This window comes from Amphiprion ocellaris, chromosome 10 (assembly GCF_022539595.1).
Source record: "Amphiprion ocellaris isolate individual 3 ecotype Okinawa chromosome 10, ASM2253959v1, whole genome shotgun sequence".
In the NCBI taxonomy this organism is placed as follows: Eukaryota; Metazoa; Chordata; class Actinopteri; family Pomacentridae; genus Amphiprion; species Amphiprion ocellaris.
This window is the reverse complement of record NC_072775.1, coordinates 26,724,810-26,749,684: the sequence shown is the minus strand read 5'-3', so window position 1 is coordinate 26,749,684 and position 24,875 is coordinate 26,724,810. Positions and strand designations below refer to the sequence as shown.

The 24,875-nt window shown below is 40.2% G+C and overlaps 1 protein-coding gene across 5 annotated transcripts in view; it reads left to right on the top strand.

Moving 5' to 3' along the window:
- The window catches only part of LOC111570365 (disks large-associated protein 1-like), a 163,059-nt gene that overhangs the window by 60,347 nt on the left and 77,837 nt on the right, over positions 1–24,875 (top strand). For 3 of the 5 annotated variants that reach the window (XM_035949460.2, XM_023273085.3, XM_035949462.2), the window contains exon 2: positions 20,461–21,985. In XM_035949460.2, coding sequence (XP_035805353.2) covers positions 20,573–21,985 — 1,413 coding nt within the window. In that variant the 5' untranslated portion in view covers positions 20,461–20,572. The remainder of the gene's footprint in view (positions 1–20,460; positions 21,986–24,875) is intronic. The other 2 variants (XM_035949463.2, XM_035949461.2) reach the window with 2 other exon arrangements.

Below are 24,875 nucleotides of genomic sequence, written 5' to 3'. Positions count from 1 at the left end.
AGTTTTAAATAGGACTCAACCTCGCCCGCTATGGCCCCTGGAAAGTATATTACCATGGTTGCCGGTGTCTCTAATTACACGTTTCTGACCATGTAGCTGCCAATTACCAGAGTCTTCTTCTCAGCAAGTGTGTTGCTAAGGGGGGTAAAAGGGTTAGAAACATGAACTGGTGGTGGGTGGTAAACCAAAGCCTCTGTTTGGGACTGTGCTTCCTATGAACAATCATCCAGCTGACCTGGCTCCTCAGTGCCAGAGGTGGACTAGCAGGAGCTATGCTTGGTCACTCTGTACTGAAGACTGGCTAGCTGCAGCAGCTACCCGGTGGTTTAATTTGGTACAAAGCTGCATTTCCAATTTGTTAGGCCTTGCCTCCAGAACTACAAACTACATTTATTAAAAGTACTGTTATTATTAAAGGAGCTGGGTGAATAACTAAACATATGGCACACTGTGCAATACAGAGAAACGGAAGTAGGCAGAGAAACAGAAGCCATTTTTAACTAGATAGCTGTAAAGCTAACAGACCCCACTAGCAGACTCCACTGTCTTGTAACATGCAATCAAGTGATTGTACAGAAGGGTTTAGTGCTATTAGACAGTAGGTAATGTTATCTGAAAGTGAGCCATGAACTGAAGAAAACACTAGCACACAATTAGCTGCAGACAGGGAATAGGAAAAGATACAATATGCCTTACAGGGTTACATACCTAGAACAATGCTCAGTAGGGGCTCACTGACCATAGTGCACAGCTGGACTTGCAAAGGTGTAATCTGTAATCACCATAACCAAATTACCATATTAATAGCTATGTCAAAGGATTTTGGAGCTCTGCATAGTAGAGATTGGCAGCATTCACTCTTATGCAACATTAACTAGATCAGCAGATATAGACAAAAGAATTTATTAAAGATTATAAAAGAAAAACAAACAATATTTAGAAAAAAAATCTAACTGCATGTGCTTACAAAAGAAAGTGTGTGTGTGTGTGTGTGTGTGTGTGTGTGTGTGTGTGTGTGTGTGTGTGTGTGTGTGTGTGTGTGTGTGTGTGCGTGTGTGTGTGAGTGGCCTGTGCATGTGTTTGGAATGCGTCAAAGACAATGTGTGTGTCTCTTTGTTCTGCTTCACCACGTGCTCAGAGATGAACCCATGTGTTAGACCATAACACAAGACACCGTGAAGCGGGAGGTTTGAATGTGTGTGATTTCAGAGACTTATTGTGCCAAGATTAGAAAAGAGGATGTTAGTTTGCATGCAAGACCCTTTGTCTGTGTGCAGCCTTACATCAACTTTGCTCTGTGGTAAAGCCAAACACCCAATAACCCAGTCATGAAAATAGGTCCCAACAATACAGTCTGCAAAACAAATCAAACTGTATTTATACAGGAAAGCAGGTCTATGATCAGCCATGTACACCGTTATGCTACACTAGCTACCTATATGTGGATATCCAGTTACCACAGTTCATCTAAGGAAACGCTTTCCTCTGTGTGTGTCCTTGTTAGCAGGCGGTTCTGTTGGTGAGATCACAGATGTGCAAGTTTGGAAGATCACTCTTTGCTTTGTAGGTTTCTGATGGCATAGGTCAGAGGAAACTAGTCGCTCCTTTGCTGTCTCTGCAGGCCCTACGTCACTGCCGGAGGAAAACAGTTTGGTGTGTCTCTGCCCATAAATGAGGAAAGAGAGGGAAAGAGAAGGGAGCAGATGAAAGAGAGAAAACAATAGGTGCGCTATTGGCAAGTGTCATGTTTTATTAGTTATTATGCAAAACTATTAATGTGCTTTACCATTAAATATGAATAGGAAATAATGCTGTATGTGTGATGTCAGTTTTCCTTCAAGCTATGCTTTTGAATTGTCACTGGAATGACACCATCATCCTCAATTTATTCTATATTTTTTCAAAGGTGATTAACTCCTCTCTTCAATTAGTGCATTGCCTGATTTGTGATTTCAGCCTTGCTTTTATAGTCCTGTAGTGTCATTAACTATAAGTGAGAGAAACCAGTGATAGAAAAAGCTAGATTGACCAGTGTGGTAGTAAGACCTTGACTTTGTGTTCTCATTTAAAACATTGAATAATATAGTTTTAACCCATCTCCTCTCCTTCATGTAAGTGGAAGCACTAAGCAACCATGTGGCCTCTCTCTGAATTTAAATCACATCAGCCTGACATCCTCATGTGCAGCACCTGTATTCATAATGTTATGTGCATTCCATGTTCAGACCTTATAGAGGGTTGCAGTGATATAAATATCTGAGAGCATCTGAAGGGGATTCACTTAGCACCAATAGTCCTCAATTATGACAGGTTATAGCAGCAGAGCTTGTGCTTTCCATTCAGTCTGACATAAGACACAAAAAATTCGCAATAATGGATAAATTATTTGTTCGTCAAGCATTTATTTTGGGTTTAATTTGAACTGAATGTTCAGTCACTTTCAGTCTCAGTTTTATTAACATCAGTCAGCACACATCTCTGCTTGATAGCAACATTGAAACACTGATGTAGACTATACAGACTGTAGAATTCGTGGGGAAGAAATGTGCATCTACTGCATACGCAAGTTCTATGATGTAAGACAAAAAATAAGATCTGCATAATCTAATATACATAATAGCTCACAGTCAAACATATCCAGACGGCATCAGGATAATCCTCCTGCCTTTTCTGTTTACAGGCAGTGCTTCTGTGGCATTGACTAAATATATATTTTTAAGCATTCAAATAACAGAACACTGTTTGTGTCTATGTTGGTGTAAGTACAAGAACAACACTAAATGATATAGAATGTAAAAGGTATAGTGACTGTTTTCCATTTGAAATTTCTGGTCACTTATTTCTGTTTCACATACTGCTGTGGTTACCATGGTGACACATCCTTTCTCTTTTCGGTAAAGTGTGAGAAGAGGAGAGACAGAGAAACAAGTGAAAGCAAAAGAAAAATGTCTTCCACATGTGTGCACACATAGATCCTTATTGAAACAATACATTCCCTAGACCCAAATCCTAACTGTAACCCTGGCAACTAAACTTATTCCTGATCTTTACCCCAAAACCAAGTCTAATATCCCTGGAAAAGGAGTCTCTACCTGTGGGGATCTCAATTTTTGTCCTCACATTAACATATGTCACCATGGGTTAGTGTGGAGGCTTTATTGTCAGGGTAAGGTCCTCACTAGGGACAATAAACATGAACAGACACATACAGATGAGTGGCAATTTACTGAAAAAAACAGAACCCTTGACCCATACAGTGACTGAATTTTGTGGCCCTGGGGGCATTTTCTAGCATTGTTTGGGTCCACTTGTCTCTTAAAGAAATTTCACTGAATATCAAACAAATTTCTTTCTAATGATGGCCTGTTTCCTGAAATGAAACATTTCTCTCCTGATAGAAGTGGTCTCTTCCAGGATGGCAAGATCCCTATTCATAGTGTATGAGGGATCACTGAAAGGTTAAATGAATATGAAAATTCTGTGAACTGTATCAAATGGCCTGCACAGTTATCAGATTTCATCTCAGTTGAACCCCTCCAGGACATTTTTGACATATGCATTAGAGAGTGCTATGTCCAAAAGGCAGTGCTCCATAGACTTGCAATCAGTGTCAAGGCGCAATAAAACTGTTCTGGCTGCATCTGGTGGCTCAATACCTTCGTAAGACACTTTGTTAGGTTTTCCTTTAATATGTCACATATATACATAAGACTGCATATGTGACCTGTTGGATCACCATGGATAGTCACACTGTGGTCATGTTGGATTTATGGGGGACACCCAAAAGATTAAAAATCAAACAGTGTAATAAGAGAAAATATTTGGATTATATCAATTATTATGTATTCACTGTTATATAATTCCTTAATGACCTGGCCATGAACTAATTTGCTAACTATATGAAATGCCTCTATGTAACTTGGTGATAGACTTCGAGGTCACTAGTATTGCATTGGTATGGCACAGCAGAATGTGCTTGAAGATAAATTGACAGTGGCTAAAGAAGGTAACACATTTATTAAATATGCTAATTATGGGAATTCTTGAATATATTCTGAAATACAGATTTCATGTCCAAAATATTCATTACAATGCTCATCAATCATCTCATTGTCTGCTGGAGTGTCTACCTTGAGATGTTAATACCACAATTGCTCAGATTCATCAGGGTGAGTATGGTTGTGATCCATTTTGGGCTCTGGCACTAACATTCTTCCATGCCCTTGGACATTCTTCATAATGTGGAATTCCTTGTACTCTTTAATAAAGCTTTGCACTATGGCCTTTGGCACTTGAAAACACTTGGATATGTGTTTGTAGAACTTTGTTGTCTTGTAAGAAGTCATAGCGTTCAAATTCTCCCTCAGTGATGTGCCATATTAGCAGGCCGTTTGGTTTTAGCCATGGCTTTCAGTTGATTTCTAACCGACTAGAGAGCTACTGCGTCAACTGTCTCAGTTTATTGTATATTAGAATTACGCAAACTATTTAGAATGGTATAGATGCTCCATTCACTCAAAAATTTGCAACATTTTCAAGGAGTATGAATAATTTTGGATATGCCATTTTTGTAGAAATGGGCAGAATTAATTTCTGAGCATCTTCAACACAATATTTACAAATGTATGTCACTTGATTATGCCATTTCCAACCAAAGGAAACCTATTGGGCAAGTAAAAATATACTATAAATCAAATTTTGGCATGGATATGGATAATAATTGTTTTTTTAGAGAAACACTCATTCAGTCATCTTACCATGTTAGTGTTTATTTCTGTAGCTGACTTTACCAATTTTATGTTTGCAAAGTCGCACGCATAATAACAATTTGCCAAAACAGAATTTGACACATTATATTTCTCTGTGAAGGAAGCAATGGATTCAGCAAGATTACTTGAAATGTGAAACAGTATGTCTTTAGCATAGGCTATCAGCAAGTCCTAAAACACTAAAAGAAAAACATTACTTGACTTCACAATTTCAAGCTGCGCATATGAATCTCACATTTACAAACGTGTAAGATATTCATTGCCAGTGTTATCAAATTGGAAAATGGACTATGTAATGCCTCATGCTGTTGCCCCATTGTATTTTCCAGCAAATAAGTCCCAACTAAAGTTATCTGCAGGCATCTAAGAAAAAAACATAAACATTAAATTAAGCTTTCTGCTTCAGTGTAGTCAGACTTCTATGACCCAGTGTTTTCTGTTGAGATTCTGTTAGGGGGGGAAATGTCACTGTTACCTTTTAAAAGAGATCAAGAACATGCATGTACTCCAAATGGCTCAAGAACGGTGTTTAGTTTGGGCATGCCTTGAATAGACATTTTAGACTGCTTTTAGAGGAATGATAAGGGAACAAGTACTCACAGCTATATACACTGATAAGCCACAACTTTATGACCACTGACAGGTGAAGTGAATAGCATCGATCATCTTGTTATAATGCAATGTTCTGCTGGGAAACCTTGAGTTCTGACATTCATGTGGATGTTTGACATGTACCACCCACCTAAACATTGCAGGTCAAGCAACCCCCCAACCTCCCATGGCAACAGCAGTCTTTGATGCCAGTTGCCACCCTCAGCAGGACAATGCGCCCATTGCAAAATGCAAAATACCAATGGAAAAACTGCTCATGAGTGGGCCGGGGCACACGACAGAGCTAAGGTGTTCACTTGGGTTCCACGCTCTCCAGATCCAAATCTTATTGAGCATCTGTGGGATGTGCCAGGATAAGCCTGATCTAGGTAGGTCCCACCCTGCAACCCACAGATCCCACAGAATTCACTGCCATCATCCCAGTGCCACAGGACATCCCCAGAGTTCCTGTGTCCATGGCCCACTGGGTCAGAGTAGTTTTAGCAGCATAAAGGGGACCAACACAATATTAGGCAGGTGGTCAAAATGCTATGCCTGACTGGTGTACATAAGCAACTGAAACTGGATCACACTTAGCAAGAGATAATAGGTCCAACACAGGCTTATGGCTCAGGGTCCTCGCACTTCTAGAATTGAGTAAGGCTTCTGTATAATGGTCATGTCAGTCTCCAGTCTCCACTTCCACTTTCTACCAGGAGGCTGACAAAGTGGACATTTGCACTCTCTGCAGATTCTGTTGTTGACTTTGGCTCATTAGGCTTTTTACATTGCCGTGAGATATGGCCCGACTTGCCACAGCAATAGCACTGGAGAAGCTATGAGTGCAGTAATCTTCTTTGCTGTACAGGCTGATTAAAAACTCTTTATGGTGGGCTACCAAACTTGACTGAGCTGAGGCAGAGGCCTCAGGCTCTTTACTTGATGAAGCAGCCTGATACTCCTCTCCTGCTGCATGACCATTGTTGATTCTAGGGACTGATTATCTTTTTCGCTTCAGAAGGCAGAGGTTTTTTTTAGATAATGGTCCATAACCACAGTCTCTATAATGGTTGCGGAGCTTTTCTTGTCTGTTTCCAGACACTTTTTAGTCACTTAAATGAATTTGTACAATTGCCCAACTATGGGATTGTTAAGCCATGCTAAGTTTAGAAAGGCCATTGCAGTATAGAAACTCTTAAATTTGCTAGTCATAATCTTGCACAACACTGGCCTTTACATCTTGAAATGTTTTAAGACTCTTAACTTCTTAAAATTGCAGTGTCTTTGTCCTTTTGCTCCCTTTGTTCTTTCGTCCCACAAGTTCAATAATTCTGGTTTAACTAAGTGACCCTAGCACCTACTCCCCTCTGAGTGGTGAGGCTTTGTGAGAAATGAAATGTGTGCAGCAGTGGCCATTTTGTGATGTAGCAGCCAATTCTGTATGCAAATCTAGCACCCCTCTACAACATGTCTCACTGTTGAAAGGTGATGAGGGATTGTGTCATAAGAAAGAAATCAACCAATATAGCTATTTAGCAGGCCTGGAGTGTCAACCGGTGTCATCACAACTTTACAGTGATTGTGATTACTTTGTATTGTTTCCTGACTGAATGTAGGCTAAGATTTAGATGCATTGCTATAATCAAACTGTATCATGAATTCATTATTTGTCAACACAGGAGATTACCTATTAATACAACGAGCACTTTAATGTCTGAGGACAAGCAAGAAAAGAGAAGCTGTATGAGAAAAGATGAAGAGGAATGGATGTACAAAGGTGTATGGAAACAAAATCCACAAGATTATGTAGAAGGAATGAAAAACAGATGAGAGATTGACAGCTGCATCCCCCCACCCGTCTTTTACCACCACCTCCCGCTGCATTTTTCAAAGAGCCATATGTACCAGGCAGCCTGGGTTGATGCTGTGTGTGTAGGCGTAAGGAGAAATGAAAATAGGGCTGAGATCAAGTTATTTTGGGCTAAATGGAAGCTGGCAAACAAAAAGCCTTTGAGTCACCCTCTGAGGGTGGATACCAGAACCGGAGGCAGACAGGATACTCAGGATACTTTAATGTAGCCCGAAGGGCATGTACTTCCACAGCAGGGCACAGACAGTATAAAATACTTAAGGGATATACGTCAGTATGAAATTGTGTAAAGTAGCAATCTTGTGTTTTTTACAAGAATGTGTGTACTTTTTCAGAATGTATTCAGCATTGGTTGTGAGGAGAAACCTATGACATTTTTTTCACAGCGTCCCCAACAAGCTCAGCAATTCCTGTATGAAAAAATATGAGTGTGTGGAAAGAAAAATACAGGATCTGCAGAATTGGATGGTTGGAAAATAAAGGTGACTTACAAAACATTGAGAGAGAAAAAAGGAAAAAAGAAGATTTGAATCTCAATCAAGTGTCATGGGGGAGAGGGAGCAAGCAACACACAGGACAGCACTATAATCGCTTTTCCACTAGCACCTACTCGGCTCAACTTGGCTCTACTCGACTCAGTTTAGGTCGTTTTCCATTTCAATTGAGTACCATCTCATTGTGGGTGGAGTTGTCATAGCACGGAAGTCCCTCAACGTCATTTGTGTGCAACACAAACACAACAATGGAGGACATCGAGGTGATGGTATACCTGCTGCCCATGGTACAGGTCTGGTTGCCATATTCAAATTTTGCCAAGTTCGGTGAAGAGCAATGCACACCATCGCTGCTGCTATTTTTTTTTTTTTAATGGCGGGTTTGGTTTTTGTGAAGGAGTCAGTCTTGTGTGTCGTCACTCCCTGTCCAATCAGTGGCCTGCACTCTGTAGACCTCACATTATCGGCTCGGCTCATCTCGCTTGGAACCCCAGCCAAGTACGTACTAAAATAGTACCTGGTACCAGGTACTATGTCCTAATGGAAAACCTCACAAACAGAGTAGAGTTGAGCTGAGTAGGTGCTAGTTGGAAAGCGCCATATGATAGCTCCTGTAGTCTCTGTGATAACTTACCAAGGATGAGATGCTCACCTAAGGCTTGGGTAACATTGTAGGCTCAATTGTGGGATGTTGCTGGTGAACTTTACAACCACAGTATCTGTTTCAATTTAGCCCCAGTAAACCTCAACCTTGCAATACGCTGGTGGTATCTCTGGTGATATTTTTGGTTCATCAGTGTCCTCCAGTTCTTCTGTGCTGCCATCAGTAATGAACTCAGTCCATTTACCACATCTGTCCTCAGGTTATGATTGGGTGGTTCATGCAATGTCTTCATGTCAGAGCGTTCAGAGTAAGGGCCACACACTCATGCAAATATATCACCAACAGTCAACAAGAAAATTAACTGGTACCTAGTTTGTTTGCCCAGAAGTGTAGATCTACTTTTTCATTAATTGTAGATGTGTAGATCTATTTTTTTCCTATTTTTCCCAACTTAAATTAAAGCTATTCCATAGTTTCCTCTGATGTATGTTGCTTTGCATAAAATCCTAATTACTTAATCTGAGTAATTAATCTCGATTTATTAGTGGGGTTTGGCTGGTTTGTACAGAAATAACACACAATATGAAGATATCACTTTGACTCATTTCATTTCATAGCATTTTTTAGCCAACCAATTAAAATAAATAAAAATCTCCAGCATATTTGATATTGGAAAAAAAAATCTGTGGCTGTAGCCCTGTTATGTTGTTCACTGCCTTGAGGAAAGCTGTAAAACTTGCCACCCACACTAAACAGTTTGCTGCAGGAAACTTGCTCAGACATCCTGTGCTGATGTTCTCATTAGGGGCCAGTGTCATCAAAGAAGAGAGAAACGTCTATCCAAAGGTGATCTTCTCTATCAGTCCCTCTTAAATAGTGGTTGTACTTTTTACTCAGAGTAAGTATTTTTCAGCTGTGAATTTGTTCAGATTATCCACAGTACATCACCACTTACAGGTAACAGAAAGAAGAGATAACAGTGCTTATTTAAACACCTATTATTTTGGTTCTTGTACAGTAATGTCTGATTTCACCAAAACATAATTTGAAGTGAATTTCTTTCTCCCTCTATATTGTATTTTTAGACACAATCTTGTGAGTAGTATGTCGGTTTAGTATGGCATTGTAATTCAGAACTTCCTACCCATAATTATCTATTGCACAGACACCCAGTGTTCAGTCCAAGGCTGCTGTCAAATCTAAGGACAAATTCAGCAAAGAAAAACTAATTATGGTTAATTTACATGACTCATGTACAATGCTGTTATTAATAATGGTATAAATCTGTAGGAAATACAAGGAGCTTCACAGTGCTTGAATTTAACTTTTACTTTGACACTCCTAGTTCAAACACTTCCTGTCGAGTAGAAATTTGTTTTGTTTTATTATGAATTTTCATTTAATGACTTAAAGACAAAAAATCCAATTTCCATTGCTACCAAATTGGAATCATTTAAAATTATCTTTGTCATGAAAAGATGAAACTTCAAGTTTAGGTTAACCAGTGGCTCTGACATTACAGTGCAGAGTGTTGAAGATCCAAGCATCCTCCATTTGCTTTTGTATTGTTAACATTGCACTGACTCTAAATTGCTAACCTATCCATCCATCCATTATCTATACATGCTTAATCCTCACTAGGGTTGCGGGGGGGCTGCAGTCTATCCCAGCTGACTCGGGTGAAGGCAGGGGACACCCTAGACAGGTCGCCAGTCTGTCGCAGGGCTACATATATAGACAAACAATCACTCTCACGTTCACACCTACGGGCAATTTAGAATGATCAATTAACCTCAGCATATTTTTGGACTGTGGGAGGAAGCCAGAGTACCCGGAGAAAACCCACGCATGCACAGGGAGAACATGCAAACTCCATGCAGAAAGATCCTGGGAAAGCCGGGACGCGAACCAGGGATCTTCTTGCTGCAAGGCGAAAGTGCTAACCACTACACCACTGTGCAGCCCTATTGCTAACCTATTTATAGCTATTTATAACTTTATCCAATGTTTGTTCAGTAGTGATGAAAAGCTTAGATAAATTATAGGTGCTTGGCTTAAACTATATAAAAGAAATGATTACATTCCAACGTGAAATCATTTAAATGTCAGCTTATTCAAAATTGTTTTATTTTTACAGAAAGAGCATTATTTCTAAGTTAAACAGTGTCTGTTTGCTCTTCTGTAAAATTCAAAACAAGCTCAAAGCAACAAAAGTCATTATAACTTTGGTTACTGAGATTAATTTTACATTTTTTTCTTATTATTTTGCATGAGCAGCTTCATTTATGAAGTCAGGCTCAATCCTCCTCAGCACAGAGGACAACTAGTGTTGCTCAAGTTTCTGGACAGGCACTCTCTAAGCTGTTGCAGAAGCTCAGATTTTCATTGTCTGAAAGCACTTGGCCCTGTTTTTCAGAGCTCAGTTGTACAAGTAGTGCACTGTCAGTGATGTCATTTTAGGTGGACAGTCAATGTGGCTCTGATTTGTATCACCATGGCTTGTTCAATACCTCAATTACTGCTGCAGCTGTGTTTCAGATGATTTTTTTGTTAGTTTCTAATCGTTATGCATCCTTATCCAATAATTCGGCCATTACTATTTTGAGGGAACACCAAAGCTGTATCTTTCACTTAGGACCACCCACAACGACCATTATTGGTTTAAAAAGCACAAACAAGGCAGAGTATTTTTTCCCCCTTAATAAAAAATGATATGGAAGTGCAACCAGACCATTATATTCTACAGAATGGGTTGGCTAAGCAAGACTACAAATTTTCTAATTTTTAATCTCAGGTGTATTTATTTTTGTTGCTTTGAGTTTTTACTTTGGTACAAGCATGCTCAATATACTCTATCTACAGTATTTGTTTTTGACAAAATAGGAAATATTTTAAAGAGGAAATAGTTCTTAGGGGAAGGAACTGTTCATAATTAGAAAAAATGTAATAGTGATATTGCATACAAGTGTACCCACCTCTATTCTGTGATCAGGGATAAATCATTTCATTGATTGTACTTTTCCCTTTTGGCAGATACTTCTTGATGAGACTTGGTTAACTATGATAATAGTACAATTAGGCCATTGTAGGCATCTACTGATTTTCGATATGATGTGTGGCCACATGACCGTTTACCATTTGAATGAAGACTTGGTGTCAGTTATTTTGTTCCTTGGTATTTCGCAAAATTCGCTAAAACTAAGAACATTGTGTATTTCAGTTTGTACTACAGTACAATGTACAGGATGAGTCTTGCTTTTGGTTTTGGTTGCTACTGCCCTTTGTTTAGGCCTCACAGAAGTGCTCACTTTAGAGCAAACTCTGTCTTGTGGCATAAAAGAATAGAATAGAATAGAATGGAATAGCCACTTTATTGTCAACCAGAACATACACTAGTTGGTGCACATTATGACTGAAATTCCAGTGCAACAAGCTCGCCATCGGACTGATAAATACAAAAACAAACCAAAATTTTTCTAAAAAACAATTCCAATATATACATGTAAACAACTATTATATAAATATGTATATATAAATATATACACACACATAAATATATATATATATATATATATATATATATATAAAAATAAATATATATATATATATATAAAAAAAATATATATATATATATATATATATATATATATATATATATATATATATATATATATATATATATATATATATACATACACACACATATATACACACACACACACACACACACACACACACACACAGTGTGGGCTCAAAACACATCCCTGTGGGGATCCGATGGAGACAGAGATGGAGCTGGACAGCAGAGGAGATAGCATCCTCTATGGAGCGGTTCGGCCGGTGAGCAACTGATATGGGTCGAGTCCAGGGGGCAGTGTGGTGATGATGTGGTCCTTTACCAGCCTCTCAAAGCACTTCATCATGATGGGTGTAAGTGCCACAGGGCGGTAGTTGTTGAGGCAGGTGACGGTGGATTTTTTGGGCACTGGTATGATGGTGGTGGATTTAAAACAGGATTGAACAAAAGTCTGCTCCAATGAGGTGTTAAAGATATCCGTAAGCACCTGTGCCAGCTGGTCGGCACATTCCCTGAGTACTCGTCCTGGAATGTTGCCAGGGCCTGCTGCCTTGCGTACATTCACTTTCCCCAGGGTCTTACGGACCACAGCCATGCTGAGGGTGAGTGCTGTTTCATCAGGGAGGGGGATGGATTTTGTTGCCGAGTTGCTGCCGTTATTTCCAAAACGACAGAAGAAATTATTCAGTTCGTTGAGGAGGTGCAGATTTTCATCACACAGTGGAGGAGCAGCTTTGTAATCTGTGATTGCCTGGATCCCCTGCCACATGCTCCTGGTGTTGCTGGGATCATGGAAGAAGCTCTGAACCTTCCTACCATGTTCACTCTTTGCTATTCTGATAGCCTGGTTGAGGTTAGCTCTGGCTGTTCTGAGCGCGACCTCATCACCGGACTTGAAAGCGGCGTTCAGTGCTTTCAGCTTCTCCCGTACCTCCTGCGTCATCCATGGCTTCTCGTTGGCCCTGGTGGAGATGTGTTTCATGACGCAGAGGTCCTCTGTGCACTTTTGGATGTAGGGGTACACCGCCATGATGATCACAATGGAATGCTCCCGGGCCAGGTAAAATGGTCTGGATTTCACAGCAAGGAGCTCTATGTCGGGAGAACACTGACTAGAGACCACTACTGTGTTATTAGACCATTTATCATTGATGTAAATTACTGCACCTCCACCCCGGGCTTTTCCACTGAGGGCTTGGCTCCTATCCAGCCGGGTCGTAGCTAGCCCCTGAAGGCTAAATGGCGTCGTCAGGTACAGCCGAGTTCAGCCACGATTCCATCAGAATAAGGACACAACAGTCTCTCACCTCCCAGGGCGCCGCCATCTTGAGGGCAACAACTCCTCACACATCCATCCATCCATCCATTATCTATACACCGCTTAATCCTCACTAGGGTCGCGGGGGGGGCTGGAGCCTATCCCAGCTGACTCGGGCGAAGGCAGGGGACACCCTGGACAGATCGCCAGTCTGTCGCAGGGCCACATACAAAGACAAACAAGCACTCTCACATTCACACCTACGGGCAATTTTGAATAATCAATTAACCTCAGCATATTTTTGGACTGTGGGAGGAAGCCGGAGTACCCGGAGAGAACCCACGCATGCACAGGGAGAACATGCAAACTCCATGCAGAAAGATCCCGGGAAAGCCGGGACGCGAACCAGGGACCTTCTCGCTGCAAGGCGAAAGTGCTAACCACTACTCCACTGTGCAGCCCACTCCTCACACAATATGTCCTAAAAAAACACAGACATACAAAAAACAATAGGTGTGGCTTATTCTACTTCTTGTCCCCACGTGAGAGTGTTTATTTTATTTGGTTAACATTTCTTAAACTAAAGTCTACATACTGTTAATATGTTGGCTGGCCAACAACAGTTTTTTTTTACTTGTAACTGATTTTTTTTTCTCTTGAGAGGACAATTATTGTTAGCAGCTTTAATCAGTGGACAACTTTTCAATCAAATAATCAGTAAAATACTGTGTGCTGCCATAAGTATTTCACACAGACTCCTGTATGCATAACTTAATTGTGATTGTTGTAGTCGCTGTTAAGAATGTTGAATAGTTCTGTTTAATTACCACCATACTTGCTTATCAAGTAAAGTAAAACTCACTAATAAAAACTTGATTTTTGAACATTTTTCTATTACTTCTATTTTTTGTCACATTCTATTTTTTCAATTTTTTCATATTAATCAACTTCAACTTAAGGTTACAAAACTGTTTTTATGAAAAGAATAAAAAAATGAAATGAAAGGTACAGTACATGGATTGGAGAGTGGGCCTATACTGAGATGTGTATGTGTTTGTGTATATGTATGTGTATTGGTGTGTGCATGTGAAGACAGTGTGTGGGTTCACTGGAAGTTACTATAGCTTGAATTTTACCAGCAGGGCTGTCAGGGTGTGTTAAGTACACTGCCCAGCCAAAAAAAAGTTGCACACTCTAATATTTTGTTGGACTGCCTTTAGCTTTGACTATAGCAGTCATTCACTGTGGCATCATTTTGATAAGCTTCTGCAATGTCACAGCATTTATTTCTGTCCAGAGATGCATTCATTTTTCACCAAGATTTTATACCGATGATAAGAGAGTCAGCCCGCTGCGCAAAGTCTTCTCTAGCACATCCCAAAGATTCTCAGTGGGGCTGAGGTCTGGACTCTGTGGAGGCCAGTCCATGTATGAAAATTACATCTCATGCTCCCTGAACCACTCAATCACAATGTGAGCTCCATGAATTCTGGCATTGTCATCTCAGAATATGCCCGTGCCATCAGTGAAGAAAAACTCCATGGATGGAAAGAACTGGTCATGGAGTATATTCAGGTAGTCAGCTGACCTCATTCTTTGGGAATATAACATTGCTGAACCTGACCAACCCCAGATCATAACCCCAACCCCCACAGGATTGTAGGCACTAGCCATGATGAGGGCATCACTTTATCCACCTCACTTCTTACTCTGATGCGCCCATCACTTCGGAACAGGGTAAATCTGGACTCATCAGACCACATGACCGACCACATTTGTTCCTCGACGATGATGGTTCACCACTATCGTTTCAGGTTTTAATAATATGTTGGACAATTCTTAACCTGATTTTAGTAATTTCAGAAATCTCCTTAGTTGTTTTCTTTGCTTGATGCAGGCCAATAATTTGACCATTCTGAAACAGATTAACTTCCTTTCCATGACCACAGGATATGTCTTCCGACATGGTTGTTTAACAAATGAGAAGCTCCTCACTGCATCAGCGAGGGTTAAATAAGTTGTTGCCAGCTGAAACATATTCATCACTGCAGTAATAATCCAATGGAAAGCTCTTATCTATTTGCTTAGTTAAATCCAGTTAAATGGCGACTTTTGTTTTGGCCAGGCAGTTTAGTTGTGCCACAGACCAAGCACGACAGAGGAAACAGGCACATACAAACACACACTTACCTGTCCTACAATTCCACTCCAAATGCAAGACATCAAATACACACACAGCCATACATGCAGCATACACACCACCATTGTCATCCTGCTTGACTGTTCATCTGTAACAAAACTGCCTCACTGGCAGTCTTATTCCTGAAGCCTTTTGTACAAGATGTGAACTCACTATTACACAAGAGAGGGGACTTCTTACTTACTGTTAATGGTAGGCTGACAGGATGTGTTTGCCCAGTATGCTGAGTAGAAATGCCGAAGACATGTCTTGAACATACAGCCTATGGTCTTGAACTAAAAAACAAACAAACAAACAAACAAACAAAACACGCACAGACTTTTTTTCACATTTTTAACCCTTATCACCATCTGTTTCAACTGACTGGACAGAAACAAAATGTGTCTGGATGGAACTGTTTCAGTGTCTGATTCCAGTCCCCAATTCAGTCATCCACTGTTTAAATTTGATCCAGTGATATAATGGTTGGTGTAACAGCTCAAACTACAGACAAATGCAGGCATGCAATTCTGTTCCATCTTCCTTCGGCTCAGGTGGACTTGCAGGTCATCTTTCACCTGTATTCAGCTTAAACAATGTAGATGTGCACCATAGCACAGTAAATACACTCCCCTCCAAAAATATTGGAACAGCGAGGCCAGTTTCTTTATTTTTGCTGTAGACTGAAAACATTTGGGTTTGACATCAAACGATGAATATGAGACGAGATCACTATTTCAGCTTTTATTTCCAGGTATTTACATCTGAATCTGATACAGAGCTTAAAATATAGCATTATTTGTAACACAACACCAAATTTTTAGGTGAGGAAAAGTATTGGAGCAGATATACTCAAAATAGATCGAAGTGAATAAGACTTCATATTTCGTTGCAAATCCTTTCCTTGCAATAACTGCATCAAGTCTGTGATCCATTGACATCACCAAACTTTTGCATTCTTTTTTTGTGATGCTTTTCCATTCTTTCACCACAGCCTCTTTCAGTTGTTTGTTTTGGGGGTGTTACTCCCTGCAGTCTCCTATTTAGCAGGTAAATGCAGCTCTATAGGTTTGAAGTCTGGAGATTGACTTGGCCAGTCTAAAACCTTCCACATCTTATTCCTGATGAACTCCCGTGTTGTTTTGGCAGTGTGTTTTGTGTCATTATCTTGCTGCACAATGAAGGATCTCCCAATCAGTTTGGTTGCATCTTTCTTTAAATTGGCAGACAAAATGTTTCTTTAAACTTCTTTTGATGCTGCCATCATATGTTACATCATCAATGAAGATAAATGAGCCCGTCTCAGAAGAAGCCATGCAAGTTCAAGCCAAGACATTACCTCCACTGTGTTTCACAGATGAGTTTGTATGTTTGGGATCATGATCAGATCCTTTCTTTCTCCAAACTTTAGGCTTCCCATCACTTTAGTAAAGGTTTATCTTTGTCTCATCAGCCCATAAAACTTGTCCCAGAATTTTTGAGGCTCATCTCTGTACTTTTTGGCAAATTCTCGCCTGGTCCTCCTACTCTTCTTGCTAATGAGTGGTTTGCATCTTCTGGTGTAGCCTCTGTACTTTTGTTCATGAAGTCTTCTCCAACAGTGGATTGTGATACCTTCACTCCTGCCCTCTGGAGATTGTTGCTGATGTCATTAACAGTTGTTATAGGGTCTTTCTTTTTATCTCTCACAATTTTTCTGTCATCAGCTGATGTTGTTTTCCTTGGTCTACCCGTTTGACATCTGTTACTTAGTACACCAGTGGTTTCTTTCTTCTTCAAGACATTCCAAATGGTTGTACTGGCTATGGGTAATGTTTGTGCAATGGCTCTGGTTGATTTTCTATCTTCTCTCAGCTTCACAATTGCTTGTTTTTCACCCATAGACAGCTCTCTGGGTTTATGTTGGTTACACCTCTAAGTATAGATGCCGTCTATCTAAGACAAAATCCAAATCTGAAACTGAACACAGACATTGAGCGCTATTTAATGTTTGAATAATCAGTGTAATAGGACACACCAGGGCAACAAAACACAGCTGTCAGTCACATGTTTCAATACTTTTGCTCCATGAAAAATGGGTGGGTTCAAACAAAAGGGGCTATTTTGTAAGTTGTGTATCAGATCCAGAGGTGGGTAGAGAGTAGCCAAAAACTGTATTCAAGTAAGAGTAATGTTACTTCAAAATAATATCACTCAAGTAGAAGTAAAAAGTAGTCATCCAAAAAATCACTCAAGTAAGAGTAAAAAGGTATTTGGTGAAAAGACTACTCAAGTACTGAGTAACTGTTTGATTGTAATTTCCGATTTATTTATTTTTTTTAGAAATGATGTGATCAGACAGACAAAAATGTAAAATAATGTGCAAATTCTGGTATTTCCAAATAATAAAATAAAAAATGGCAAAAATAAATAACATCTTTACAAAATCACAAGATAAGGCACAAGAAACACAAATTTCCAAATCTCTTTTTTTCCCAACATAAAGCTTTTGAAACAAATACCCGTAGTAAGGTGACATTTTTATGTTTGAACAGTGCAAACTACTTCCAGTGAGAAGATATGCTGTATTTCGCTTCCCTCCAAATGGCACAGGCTCAAGGCAATAGGGTTCGACTCGATTATCTGAATATTCGGTCGTTGTGGTGGTATCCGAATATTCATTTTGAGATCCGAATATTTGGATCTGGATGGAGATCTAGTTTCCATCTGCTGTATCACATGGACCTACCAAGCTTGACACCACGCTTCACTTCGCCTGTGTTAGCAAACAGCAGACAAAAGCTGAAGACGGCGATATCCATGCTATGCTATGCTAATGTTGTCGGACTCCAAAGCAAGATCAAATTTCTCAAAAATGCCCCCGTTTTTTCATTTGCTATCTGCTGCTTGTGTAGAGTTTGTGCCGCAATGCCACCACAGTTCGTATGAGGTCATGTGACTGCAGGGCGACGTCTGGTGAAACAGAGTCGCGTGATTATTGTTGCTTCAACTGATTGGTGAAACACAGTCATGTGGTAGATCCACTGGGGGCATGTCTCTGGTAAAATAAAGCATATCTTATGTGATAAATAAAGAAGTAACGAGTTCAGTGTAGCCCAGTGTAATGGAGTAAGAGTAGCGTTTCTGCTTCACAAATCTACTCAAGTAAAAGCAGAAAAGTATGGCAGAGTAAAACTACTCTCAGAAGTAATTTTTTTTTTTTTTTTTAATTACTCAAATAAATGTAACGGAGTAAATGTAACTCATTACTACCCACCTCTGATCAGATCAAGATGTAAATAGCTGGAAATAAAAGCTGAAATGTTGATCTCTTGTCTTATATTCATTGTTTGATGTCAAACCCAAATGTTTCCAGTATACAACAATAATGAAGGAATTGGCCTCACTGTTCCAATACTTTTGGAGGGGAGTGTACACTAGCGTTCTACAGAATGTTTTTATATATATATATATATATATATATATATATATATATATATATATATATATATATATATATATATATATATATATATATAATGAGAGAAGGCCTTATTATTATCATCACCCTTTATGGTGCAACATTGCCTTTCTACACTACATTCTGCAGCACTGCCCTGATAAGATGGAAGTCATTGCTGTTTTGACATCACAGTCATTCTTCAAGCTTAGTGTACATCACTTTTTTCCCCCTCAAAATCAGTTTCTCTGTTCAGTATTCATTTCAGCTACATGTATGTAAGTATTTGGTAAGGCAAAATTATTTTTTATATGTTGGTAAATTTCAACATGATGAAACTAACACATTTAATATTAATATGTAGACCCCTGTAAACACCAGCTTTAGTGGTCTGCCAAATGAGTCCACACTACCATTTTGGTTTGAATTCCGAGCCTCTCTGTAGAGTTTGTGTGTTGTCCTATGTGTTTGTCTGTTTTGTTCTGGGTGGTCTGGTTTCCTTATTGGTAAAATAAAAAAAAAGTTATTTGGAACACATCTGCTTTATTCCAGTTTCCAGATATGTTGCATATCTATAGTGGGTTGTGACATTATTTGATGCTTTTTCTATATGTCAACAGAAAGCATCATCAATCTCTGAAGAAAGACCTTGGTCCCTATTAAAAAGGCCCGTGGGGTACCATGATTAAAAGTGAAAAAAAAATGATAGGATTGTGTCAAGATGCACAGGTGTGGAGGGTTTCAAGAAAATTTCTGCATTACTGAAAGTGCCCAACAGCATGGTTCCCTCCGTCATTCTCAACTTGAGGAAGTGTGGAAACATCAACAGTCTTTCTAGATCTGACTGCCAAGCCATACTGAGTAATCAGGAATCGAGGGCCTTGGTAAGGTAGACAACCAAGAACTCAGTGGTCACTATATATGACATCCACAGTTCCTTTGTGGATATGAGAGAACTTTAAAGAAATACAACTAGTTGTTTGGTACTCCTTTTAGAAATCCTTTATGGTAGAGTGACCAGAAGCCAACCCTCACTTAAAGGCACATGACAGACAACTGGGTATTTCCAAAAAGCACCTGCATGACTCCTAGATCATGAGAAGCAAAGTCCTCTTTTTTTATGACACAAAGACTAAATTATTTAGCCACAATTTCCATTCATGTTTGTGGAGTGTAGTCTGAACAGAAGGAAACACAAGTGCAGACAAATATAAAGTGAGAAGATTTTTTTAGATTGCTCAGTATCTCAGGCTAGGGCAAAGATTTACATTTCAACAATACAATGAACAGAACCACTCCACCAAGAAAACTTTGAGAAACTTCCAAAACAAAGTTGCACCAGGCTTGTGGGATGCCCCCCAAGAAGACTTGAGACTGTTGTTGCTGTCAAATGTGCTCTTATCAAGTAATAATTGAAGCGCCTGAATGTATATTTTATTATTTTATGTTTCATACATTGACTCACACTTCAACATTGTGGAACCTTGCGTGTAAATTGATGATATAAACATGAATTTAACCAGTTTCAGGATGAGTCTTAAACATAACAAAACATGGAAAACTTGAAAGGGCCTGAAAACTGCATATATGCACTGCATTCTCATTGTGTAACTTGATTTATGTTGGGACTTGCTTTGCATTAACTGATGTTTTATTACTCCTGTCTCCCTGTCTTCCAGAGTCTGCAGCTCTCCTCTCAGGGTCTTCTACAGCCCTTCTGTGATCACGGGCCTGCCTAGCATCTTTCATCCATATCATTCCTTTTTCCATTCACCCATCCTTTCCCCTATCATGAAAGGCCTGTCTAGTAGTCGGAGTCACCATCATGTGGTCTCCTATGAACCATCATATGATCCACTGGGTCATCATGTTGACCGCAAGCCATATTTGATCAGTCAGATGGACATGCCTGTACCCATTCCCATGCCACATCCAGCTGAGCTGCCCTACTACAATGCTCAGCGTACCTCGTACCCCTCTGACAGCAACAGTATCGTCCCATATGGAACCTTCCCAAGGAGGTGTCACTCCACCTCTTCATCTCACCATCCTGAGGTAAAGGATGAGTGTATGGCCATGGTACCATATGTAGGAGGAGGAGGAGGAGGAGGAGGAGGTGGAGGAGGCTATGGGGGTAAAACGCCCACTCGGGTGCCAGCAAACTTTGCAGACCCGTTTGAGCGTCAGTCATCATTTTCCAGAGATGGCTACCATACACTGCAGTACAAACGAGGAGTGCTGGCCCACAGTGGGGGGATGGGGGCAAACAACAACAACAACGACAGTCCGGGGAGAATTCGCCACTTGGTCCACTCAGTCCAAAAACTCTTCACTAAGTCACATTCATTGGAGGGGCCACACCATACACAGTCATCTAAGGGGGCCAATAATGGGAGTGTTAATGGTGGTGGTGGTGGCGGAGGAGGTGGTGGTGGTGGTTCAAGGGCCAGCCCAGAAGGTGAAACTCCACCAGTAGGAGTGCGCCACAGGAAGCGCAGCAAGAGCCGTGAACGCTGTCGATCAGCGGAGCCCAAGCATCGAAGCCACCACCACCACCACCACCAGCTCCACGGCTCAGCATCTGCTCCAGGCTCTGGATATTGGAGCTCAGATGACAACCTGGAACGGGAGCTGTGTCTCTACCATCCCCACCACCACCAACCTCCACCCTCACCCTCCCCCTCCATTTCCCCCTCCCCTATTGCCATGACAATGGGCCGGTACCCTGGCAACAACCCTGACAAGTTCCCCCAGACTCCCCTCCCTAGTCTCTCCTCCTCACAGTCCCAGCAGTACTTCATGATGGACCCTTATGGCACACTCAACGAGCACACATACACCCATGCACACCATGGCCACACACACCACCATTCTGCACTCAAAGCTTCCCGGAGCAACAACGATGTGAAGTATGCAGCATCGCCAGCATGTGTGCCAGTTAGTGGTAGCAGCAATAACAGCGGTGGCGGTGTCGGTGGAGGAAGTGGCCCCTTGCTGCCACTGAGTCTTGTGGACGGGCCCCTTGTGAAGAAAGGGGCATGGTCATCAAGCCTAACGGTGAGCAGGGCCCGAGAGGTCTACACCAACAACAGCAGCCACAACCAGCTACGAACCAGCGCAGGATCCGGTAACCTAAACCTAGATAGAGCTCTAGTCAAATCTAAGGGCAGTCAGCAGCAGGAGCGCTCTTGCCATTTCTTACAGGTAAATAATTCCTCCCCTACTCCCATTCAAAACCAGTCAATTCACCCTTCTCCCCTCTGTTGACTCCCTTCTCTCCACTACTTGCTTTTCTCACGATGTTTCCTCTAAGTCAGTGGTGTCCAGTTCTGTGAGACTTCACTCCTGCCAAACACTACATGCTCTCACTTTATTGAAGAACTGTTCTTAGAGAATGGTAAACCACAAGTACCATCCATAACTAGAATGGACACATGGTTAGTGTTAGAGAATTCAACCACTACTTCCAGGATGTGAAGAGCTTGCATATTCAGTTTGTAAGTTAGTGGGCAGTTAAGCAAGAAGATTGTCCTTTTCCCAAAATAGTTTCTGAGCACTTGATCTCCTATTAAAATTTCTAGAGAAGAGTGGAAATGATTGCCCTCCCCTGCCACAGTCCTGTGAGGGAAAAATTCAAATGGCAACAACTTACTGGTGTTGCTAGGTAAATCATGTTGTGATCATGTTACATGATTAACATTTTTTTAAAAAATATATAATTTCATATACTAAAATGCTAGGTTTTAGATCTGTGGAAATACAGGAACTCTACTGACTCTTATGTTGAAAGATTTAGACAAACAATCTAATTACAAATGGTGAAATAAATTATCATAAACTGTGAACTTAATTATCCAGACCCTGTACAATCTATTCATAATCCAATGTGTGAGAGCAAGTGAGAGGTCAAAGACTAAACCAACTTAGAATATTTGTAAATTGGAAATATATTCAAATAAGAAAGGTATTTGCCAATCTAGATTTTTTGAGGACTATCTATGACAGTTTAAGGATGTTGCTCCCTGTAGAGGACACCTAATGAACATAATGTGAGGAATAGGCTGTACTTATAGATGAGGGATGACCACAACTGTGTTGTCTATAAGCAGTTGCCTGAAGCTCAAGCAGAGGTCCATTATGGAGGTAATCTGGTGGCGAGGAGCATGTTGATCTATCAGTCCTCTGCCCACTGTAGCTAATGAACAGTTTCATGCAGGTGTAAAACACTACATTTCGGTAAGTTACATACGCAATGCCACGCTGTTTAGACTAGTTGCTGGTTCAACCATCCCACATAAAGGGGTGCACTGAAGGAGTTAGACTGACACAAGAGATTAAAGAGAGACCCAGGGTCTTTGATGTAGATGGTTCATTGTAGGTTGCCTGGTTCATTTAGAGAGAAAGACATTGGTGCACATATGGCACATCCTTTCTGGCTCTGTGTTCAGCAGAATTTGTCAGAGGTATCTCTTGCATAACAGCAATGTGGCTATCTACATTTTCAAAAGGGGCTCTTTTTTTTTTTTTTTTTTTTTACATGTTTTTTTTTCCTTTTCTTAAAACACATGTTTTAAATGAGACTTTTTAATAAATGCAGAACTTAATGTGACAATCCTGCCAAGGATCTCTGGATTCACATCCCAGTTGAGTGGGCTGTTCTGCGTCAATTTCCAGCCTTCAAAGTAGTTGGTGGCGTGTTTGGTTGGAATGACAATTGCAGATTTACATGGATGAAAAGTATGACTGGATACCACTGGCTATGGCTGGGGGCACACTAGAACTGGCAATATGAAAATCTAAAGCATTGTTAAATTTTAACCATATTCATCAACTTACAGACAACAAGTAACAAGTATTAGTGCTGCGATGAACAATTATTTTCTTTTACTATTATTATTATTATTATTGTTATTATTATCATTATTATTATTATTATTTAATGCAATTATTTGTTTTAAAATTAACTAAACATTTGATGGTTCCTCAAAAAATGATGTTTTCAAATAGAGTGGAGAATTTTAGATGGAGAATGTTTCTCATTCTTTGTAAAATAAATAAATAAATAAAATAAAAATAAATCTACCCATTACTTAGCAGAAAATATGGGCCTTAACATGTATGTCTGTTTTTTTTAAACTTATATTTGCTGTGAAAGTCTTATTTAATCAGACATATTAAGGAGATAGCAGCAATGATAGAAACTGTACAGAAAACTATAATGACCAATCTACATTTTATTTTATATACTGACATAGCAGCTATCCATACCAAGCACCAAAGATCGGTGAAGAGCAGATAATCAAAGTGTCTCACCAGCAGTCCTAATTTGGATTTGGGGTTCTAACAGGACGAAAAACAACAGTGGTGGGCAAAATGTCCAAGCATCCTATCATTAACTGTGCTCCAAATCAGGTAACATGAAAATATTGTAGTGCGTCCACAGCCTTAGAGGGAACATTGCTCCCTACCACCAGTCTATTAGTCTGATCTACCAAGAACCCCACTGCTACCTTCCCCCTTTTTTCCACCACTCCCACCCCTTCTGCGTTTCCTCCACTCACCCAGCTCACCTCCACGCTTCTTATCCACCCAACCTCTTGCTACCCACCAACCCACCTCCACCTCCTTTACTTCCTCTTGGTTTGGGGAGCCTTCCTCTTCCTTCTCTTCCTCCTCTTCCCTCCTTTTGAGTTAAAGAGAGAAGTAAGTGCAGAGCCAGTAGCAGCCTTACTCTCTGAATGCTAGGTAATGACATGAACTCATGAAGAATGACATCCTTTCCTGTTTGTAGACCTCATTTTTAATTTAGTAGTGCTTCTCTTCTTGCCCCTCTACTGGTTACCTTGTTTTTTCCCGCTGGTTTTGTCTTGATTGCATGTTGTTAAGTTGAAATTTGCTGTTCTTTAAGTGTATAGGTGCATTGTTAAGCTGAGTGTTGGGGAGACCTTCAACTACATAGGGATTCATTTTTGTATATTATCTTCCAGTATTATCTACATTTTTTACCTCAACATTTGATCTACGAGGGACAACAGTAGATTCATCAACAGCATTGCTGTCCTATTACAAATCTTCAAGATTGTGGTTAATCACT